This window comes from Lissotriton vulgaris, chromosome 3_1 (assembly GCF_964263255.1).
Source record: "Lissotriton vulgaris chromosome 3_1, aLisVul1.2, whole genome shotgun sequence".
Taxonomy (NCBI): domain Eukaryota; kingdom Metazoa; phylum Chordata; class Amphibia; order Caudata; family Salamandridae; genus Lissotriton; species Lissotriton vulgaris.
Genome location: NC_141689.1, coordinates 1,633,590,588 through 1,633,598,820, shown reverse-complemented (window position 1 = coordinate 1,633,598,820; position 8,233 = coordinate 1,633,590,588). Strand labels below are relative to the sequence as shown.

Below are 8,233 nucleotides of genomic sequence, written 5' to 3'. Positions count from 1 at the left end.
TCTCTTCAGGCGGCAGAGACGGGTGTCCATGAGTGGCGGCGGTTGATCGCAGGGCTACGATACTGGCATGCTTGTATGCTGGCCCTAGTTGGCGGGTGTGGGTTTAAAAGCTGTGTCGCTTTTGGCCTTTGCTGCGGTTAGTCATGGCAATTAACCCGGCGCTATTCAGCTCAGGCGGGTGTTTTGGTATTAGAAAAAGGTGTGTTTTCCGAAACTGCTTAAGGTTGTAATGTTGGCTCGGAATATGTCAGACAGAGGATCGGAGGAGCAGACCACCCGTATCTCCTCCTTAAATAAACTTCCTGCTTAAATAAACGTGTCTGTGTGAATGAGGGACCAAGTGCCGCTTCAGCGATTTTTAATTAACCGTGGCGGTATACGAAATGCACTTTGCATTAATACGCTTTTCAGCTTTTATGCCTCGCGCTTTGATGCGCTTCAACCCTCATGAGTGAGGGGGGGGGGGGGAGGCGGGGACTCTTGGAATGTATGCGAGGGTCAAGAGGGTGGTTTGCTGTCTGGCGTGGATGGCCTCCGTGGAGTTGGTCGTGTTAGAGTGCATTGCTGTTTCACTTAAGGAGAGATGCACGTAGAGTGAGAGGAAGGCTGCGGGAGCAGGAAATGGGCAAGCGCTTCGTGGTAATGCGGTCTGCCGAGCAGCCTTCATTCAAAGGAACACATGGCCCAGCGAGGAAATGGGCGTATCACTTACTCTCCCGGTGCATGCAGGGGGAATGTCTATAAAGGGCAGCTAAAGCACTCCTGCACCTTCGGGTCGAGTTCGCGCCATATAAATGCGCACGCATTTGTAGTGAGCGCGCTAGCACGGCACGTCACGTGGCTACGTGACGTGCATTGACGTAGAGGCGCGGCAGGCGGAGCGCGGCATTCAGAGCGCGAGCAGGCTGGGCGCAGGACATGCTTTGCGCTCCTTGTATGTATGTACCTGAATAAAGAGGTTGGCACCACCTTCCGACTCCGAGAGTTATTGGGGGAAGAAAGAGTAACATTACAGTGGCGACGAGGGTGGGATACCGACCCATGACCCCCACCACGCAGACTACGAGAAGCACGGCGGAACGGAGCGGTGGCGCAGGAGAAACGAGGAAGGCCCGAGGGTACGCACAGCGACCCCATCCTCATAGAGCACGGCAAGGAGCGCAACACAACCATCAGCAAAGAGAACAGAGCACCGAGAGCACAAATAGCGACGATCGAAGAATCCTGAACAACCGAGGTAGGAAGCCAGCCACGGTCACGGCCCACCGGGATACGAACTGGCTACTCCACCCGAACAGGAAAGGGCTGAAAGGAACAGCCCTCCACCCTTGCTCAAGAAGGAAGAGCGAAACGGTGCACCAGGTAGCCCGAGAAGCCTGGAAGGTACGTTACCCGCAGCCCGGGCGGAAAAGATGAATGCACAAGCGGGCTACGCGATAGCGCCAGTCCAGTTCCTTCCCCGACCAGGAGAACCGCTCATGAAATGGGAGGACTGGAAGGAATACATAGACAATTTCATAGAAGTGATGGAAGACGAGAGCGAGGAAAAGTTTAAACCGCCGAGAAAGAAACGCATCCTGTTGCTGAATCTGGGCCCAGAAGGCCTAAGGATATACAAAAGCTTGGTACCGAAGAAGAGAGAGACAGAGGATGACGATGTGTATGCCCATGCGCTGGAAGACCTAGAAGAACACTTCAAACCCTCAGTGTGCGTCTCAGTAGACAGGTTCAACTTCCAGCAAAGGAAGCAACTACCCGGGGAAACGGTGGAAGAGTATGTGGCGGCGTTGAAGAAACTGGCGGTATCGTGCAAATATGCCAACTGGGAAAGCGAATTCATAAAAGCCCAAGTGGTGATGCACACCACGTGCACGAGCGTGCAGGACAAGCTATGGGCCGCAGGGGACACCTCTCTCAAGGACGTGTTGGTGATAGTAAAAAGGGCCGAACTGGCACGAAGGTGTGCAGCGGCTACGAAGAAAGAGGTCGTGCCCAGTGGGACGGTGAACAAAGTAGACGAGGAAGAACACCATAAGGATAATCAGGCACGGAAACAGCCGGAAAAGGGTCCCGACAAATGGCGGAACAGCCCAGGCAACCCTGGCAAACAGGCCGGAAGTAACAAACGGCCTTGCTACAGATGCGGCAGTTGGACGCACGAGGCGCACGACCGGAAGTGCCCCGCGCTTCGCGCCAAATGCACGTTCTGCGGAATAATCGGCCATTTTGAAAAGGCGTGCAGGAAGAAGGCAGCCAAGAACGCAGTATAGTACGTGGCCCAGGCATCGGAGGAGCCAGAAGAAGCAGCAGAGGAAGAGGTGATCACAGTCCTCTGCGTCTACGACGAAATATTAAGCATAAACGACCGGGGCCGTGGCACCGGCGGAGGAAGGACGATGAAACCCGTCATGGAAATGAGGATCGGAGGCGTCGAAGTCCAGGTGGTGGCAGACACAGGGTCGCCGTACACCATCATCCCCCGGAGCGTGTGGGAAGAGAAGTTTGCTCCGCGACTGGGCCCCGCGCTGGACAAGCTGGACATACGTCCCGTTACCTACAATGGTGATCGAATCCCCATGGCCGGGTGCAGGAGATTGAACTTCGAGTTCAGGGGCAGAGAGGCCAGGTGCAAACTGTATGTATCCGAGAAAGGTCCCTCCGTCCTAGGATGGCTCGATCAAGGAGACCTGGGCATCAAGCTGGACCCGGGAGGCAAGGAACAGATATTGTTGACGGAGCCGGAGGAAGCGCTGGACACGAATAAATGGAGGAAGAAGTTCCCAACGGTTTTTGGTGGCTCAGTAGGCAAACTCGACAGGTTTGCACACAAGATCGTACTCAAAAAAGGAGCTGTACCGGTGGCACACAAGGTGAGAAACATCCCGCTAGCAGTAAGGGACGATGTGAAGGAAGAACTACAACAGCTGGAGAAAAGAGGGATTATCGAACCGATAGCCTGTGCTGAATGGCTATCGCCGTTGGTGGTGGTGAAGAAACCAAACGGGAAAGTCTGTTTATGCGTGGACCTACGCGAATTGAACAAAAACATAGTGGTGGAGAAGTTTCCCCTCCCCCGGATAGAGGAGATGCTGGCCAGCACAAGGGGTATTCAGTGGTACTCCACCATAGACTTGACGTCAGCGTATCACCAGATAGCGCTACACCCAGAGAGCCGCAGCTTAACATCCTTCATAACTCCCTTCGGATGCTATCGATTCCGCCGCATGCCGTTTGGACTAGCCTCGGCGGCTGCAGTATATCAAAAGCTCATGCATCAGCTGTTTCAAGACCTCAAGGGAGTGCAATACTTCCAGGACGATATATTGGTGATGGGCCTGGACAGGATGGACCACGACAGGAAGCTGGAGGCGGTATTGGGCATCCTGGAAGGGAAGGGCCTCACAGCAGAATGGGCCAAATGCCGGATAGGGATGGAGAAGGTAACGTACTTGGGCCACGAAATCAGTGCTCAAGGAGTGACTCCCAAGAGTGAAAATGTAAAGGCGATCTGTGACGCACCATCACCAGCCACCAAAGAGGAAGTCAGGTCATTCCTGGGAATGGCGGAATACTATGGGAAATTCATTGAGCATTTCGCCTCGAAAACTCACCACATGAGGCTGTCAACCCGAGAGAACAGTGAGTTCTGTTGGTCAGAGGAAGCGCAACGGGAATTCGAAATAATAAAGAGAGAGGTGGCAGGGGCAATCCCACTGCAAGGGTTCGACCCCCAAGGAAGCACCATACTAACCACAGATGCAAGTGATAAAGGACTGGGGGCAGTCCTCATGCAAGACCGAGGTCAAGGGAGAGTCGAAACCATATGCTTCGCATCCCGCACCCTGAATGACACTGAAAAGAGATATAGTGTGATTGAAAAAGAAATGTTGGCGGTGGTGTGGGCCATGTCCCGGTTCCGACAGTTCCTGTGGGGCACAAGGTTCCGGTTGAGGACCGATCACAAGCCCCTGCTCAAAGTGCTCACATCTAGTGGACATGCGGAAGCAACACCGAGGATCTCGAAAATGTCGCTCAAACTAATGGAGTTTCGCTATGATGTGGAACACATTCCAGGGAACAGGAACAAAGTAGCGGACTACCTGAGTAGGGCGGCAGCGATGGAGCCCAGTACAGAATGCCCCGAGGCGGGGGAAGAGTGGGTCGCACTCACCGAGGACCTCGAAGTATCTATCAGCCAACAGGAATGGAGAACGGCATATGAAGGAGACCAGAATCTGGAGAAAGTGAAGGACTATATTGTGAGAGGCTGGCCGGACAAATGCAAGTTAGAGCGTGGCCTTGTCCCATACTTCGAGGTGAGAGAGGAACTATCTATGGATGACCAGGGAACGTTTCTATACAGAGGGGAAAGAGTCATACCCCCGTCAACGATGATAACCAGATTGATGGACATGTTACATGAAGGCCACCTGGGAGTGGGAAAGCTGAAACTAAGGGCCAAGCAGAATTATTGGTGGCCAGGAATGGACATTAAAGCGGAAAGACATGTGAGAGAGTGCCTGAGGTGCCAAGGCGCGGACAAAACGCTTAAACCATTGCGCCCTGCCCTGGGGAAGATTGATCCTCCACAAAACCCGTGGGAGGAACTGTCGATTGACATTTTAGGGCCAGTGCTGAATGCACAGGGTATACAGAAATACATTTGTGTAATGGTAGATCGTTATTCGAAATGGCCGGAAGTAAAGATCGAAGAAACAATGGACACTGAGAAAATAGTGAGCTTCATGGCGGAGACCTTCGTGAGAGAGGGCATCCCTAAGTGTGTCCTCAGTGACAATGGGCCCCAATTCCGCTCTGACAGATGGAACCAATTTATGCAAAGAAATGGAATAGCGTCTAAACACACATCCATATATCACCCGGCAGGGAATGGATTGGTGGAGCGCTTCAATAGAGTGGGGATGGGCTCGATACAAGCGGCTATTGCAGACAACAAAGACTGGGAAGCGGAAATATGGCACATGGTGTGGGCGTATCGGATAACTCCTACGAACACTGGCTATAGCCCTTTCCAGATCTTAAGGGGCCAGGAGCCGTTCACCCAAGACAACAGGATATGGAAGGACAGAGTTATCAAGAGTGAGTGGTCACCGGCAGTGGTGCAAGCCAATCTGAAGAAGGCACAAGCAGTGTATACCAAACACTATGATGCGAGGAGAAATGTAAGAGACACTGCCCTCGAAAAGGGGGAATGGGTGAGAGTAAGACTGCCTACTCTACAGAAAAAAGGGGAAAGTAAGTACAGCAGGCCCCTGAGAGTTGTGGAAATCAAGGGCCGGGCGGCCTTGCTGAGCGATGGAAACGTGTGGTCACAGGATCGCATGGCCAGGTGCAATAAAATACTCAACTGGAGAAGCAGAGACGACCGGGAAGAGAGTGAGAGCAACAGTGACCACTCCAGTGACTATGGAGGTGAAGGCCCGGACTTAGGAGAAAGTAGTAACGAAGATCAAGAGGCCAGTGCAGAGTGTCAGCCGGAGGAAGACAGCAGTCGGAGTGTGCCTGGCGCAGCTGCGCCAGAGAGTGGACAGAGTGAAGAAGCAACGACTGCCAGTTCCCCGGTAAGACTGACGAGAAGGGGCAGGGCGGTGGTCCCACCAGTGAGGTTCAGAGACTATGATATGAGTCAGGACTTGTTCACATAACTCTTTGGAAAAAAGGGAGATATGTAGTGAGCGCGCTAGCACGGCACGTCACGTGGCTACGTGACGTGCGTTGACGTAGAGGCGCGGCAGGCGGAGCGCGGCATTCAGAGCGCGAGCAGGCTGGGCGCAGGACATGCTTTGCGCTCCTTGTATGTATGTACCTGAATAAAGAGGTTGGCACCACCTTCCGACTCCGAGAGTTATTGGGGGAAGAAAGAGTAACATTACAGCATTATTTAAAAAAAAAAAAAAAAAAAAAAAGCGCAACATGCAGGCGTAGTCTCACTGATGATATGAGGTACCAGATGTAGGGCCAACGAGGATGTAAGGAGGGGCATGGGTCCCTCTTAACCCCGAGAGCTGGCGCAGTCCCACTTATAATATGAAGGTATCAGGAACAGGGCCCCAGAGAAGGAAGAGCGGGGCCAATTCAGGAATCTGTGTTGGTTGATTTATGGTGCGCATTTTTAAACTTTGGCTGCAGGAAATGTTCCACCCCCACACCCTCCTCCAATTATTTTAAAGTGGTGTCCCTGTTAAATATAGCTGGGTTTCAGTGGACATGTGATCTGGCGTGGCGATAGGTGGACTTTGGTTAGAAAAACTGGTGAAGGCGCCTAGGAGGTGGTGCTAGCATTTGGTGTTCATAGGCACGCATCACGTATTAGTTCTGGGTTACTGATGGGGCAGCTTGTAATACCCAGTATTTTGGGGGACAGTGGGAGTGGTACCCATTAGCCGGTAGGGGGTGTGTGTCATGGCGATATTATGAAGTTAACAGTTGTCTTTTGTTTCCGCTAGCAGGCTTACATGGCGCCTAAGCGTGCTCGCCCCATTTCCGGGAAGCCCGGGGCACAAGAGGATTTTCGTGCTCTCAATGAACTTTGGAAGGCGGCACAGCGGCATGGCATGGAAGCAGCGCTTCAAAAGTTGGCTGGTGAGCCAGAGCAGCGGCCGGATGGCAGGGCAACAAAGCGACAAAGGAAGGTCCCTGCCCGATATAGAGAGGGGCAGCAGGACAAGTCACACCCACAACCGGACACGTTGGCCACAGTGGGGGGTGAGTTAATCATTCAGGCCATGGCGGCGCGTGGGACAGACAAAGCAGCGCAGGGGCCCGTGCTCAATATGACGGTGGGGGCGGTGGGGCAGAGCATTATGGCAATATCCACAACAGCATCATCGGGGGAGACACCACAGGGGGGGGCACCAGTGGTTTCACAAGCGGCAGGTAGCTCTACAGCCTTGCAGCCCCCGGGAAATACGGCAGGGTTAATGGTGCTGCCGATGCAGGGGCCAGGGGGGGCCTCTGGAACTTCCGGGGGCTTGCAAGCAACGGGGATCTCTGTTGCACATCAGGCCCCGGGGGCGTTGGGAGGGGCGCCAGCCCTACCACTATCCGGACCACTGCCAGTATCTGCATCACAAGGGGCGGTGGCGGCTCAAGTGTGGGCACAGACAGGTGGGACTCCAATTACAGCGGGGCTGGGGGTAGGGCAGACTTCCCCCTCACTGACTGCAACTGGGGCGAGCGTAGTACAATCACCCCCAGTGGTGACTCCTTTAATATTTGGGTCTACATCCTTGGTGCTGGCCCCCTCTTCTGCGATTTCATGGCATGTTCCTTCGGAGACTAGGGACAAGATTCACAGGGGGGAATTTGTGAACGTTTTTGATCTGATCAATGCAGGGGTGGTTCCAAGTCGTCCCAAAGCAACTAAAGAGAGTGAGTTTAAACCAAAAACTGTGTGGGTGGAATGGTCATTGCGGAACTGGGTGACAGGGTTCGCTATTTATGCTGCGATTTTAACAGAAAAAACACCATCATTAGCACCGCAGTTGTTTGGGTACATGTCCCTCATACACGGGGCGGCCTCAGAGTTCCAGGGTTCAGCGTGGATGCAGTACGATACTAAATTTAGGCAGATGAAGGCTGTCCGTCCGGAGATAGCATGGGACCAAAGAGAGATAAATATTTGGCATGCAGAGTTTAATATGACTCAAACACCTGGGAAATCGGCTCAGTCATTTCGTTTCAACAAAAGTTTGGGAGACAAAAAATTGGCCTGCTGGCAGTACAACAAAAAGGAATGTAACAAGGGGGCGGCCTGTAAGTTCAAGCACATTTGTTCATTCTGTGGGGGGCAGGGACATCCAGAGTTCAAGTGCTTTAAAAAAACAAGGCAAGCAAAGAGAAAGAACACCCTTTAAGAGCATTCTGCCAAAGCAGTAGTCCTGAGCGTCCGTCACCAATACGGATGCATGTTCTCACGCACCTTCTCAGTAAATACAATAATGTCAAAGATGCCTACATGCTGTATTATGGTTTCAGGGATGGGTTCCGCATTCCTTCCCGCGTACCCCCTTCATCAGTCCCGCCAAAAAATCAACAGTCAGCCCTGCAACAGCGGGAGGTGGTTAGGGACAAGATTATGAAGGAGGTGCTTGCGGGCAGGGTGGCTGGGCCTTTTAATTCTCCACCTTGTGAATCTTTAGTCTGCTCACCACTGGGGTTGGTGCCAAAGAAGGAGCCGGGCACATTTCGTTTGATTCATAATTTGTCGCAC

The 8,233-nt window shown here is 52.9% G+C and overlaps 1 protein-coding gene across 1 annotated transcript; it reads left to right on the top strand.

Annotated features, from left to right (window-relative positions):
* The first annotated feature begins 6,476 nt into the window (after positions 1-6,476).
* On the top strand, positions 6,477-7,877 carry LOC147728277 (uncharacterized). Its single transcript, XM_086963766.1, has one exon. It carries the CDS (start codon positions 6,477-6,479, stop codon positions 7,875-7,877), a length of 1,401 nt encoding a protein of 466 aa, XP_086819892.1.
* The last annotated feature ends 356 nt before the right edge of the window (positions 7,878-8,233 follow it).

What these genes read in the sequence shown, in the direction of transcription:
- LOC147728277 (XM_086963766.1), top strand. Translation starts at nt 6,477, where the DNA reads ATGGCGCCTAAGCGTGCTCGCCCCATTTCCGGGAAGCCCGGGGCACAA.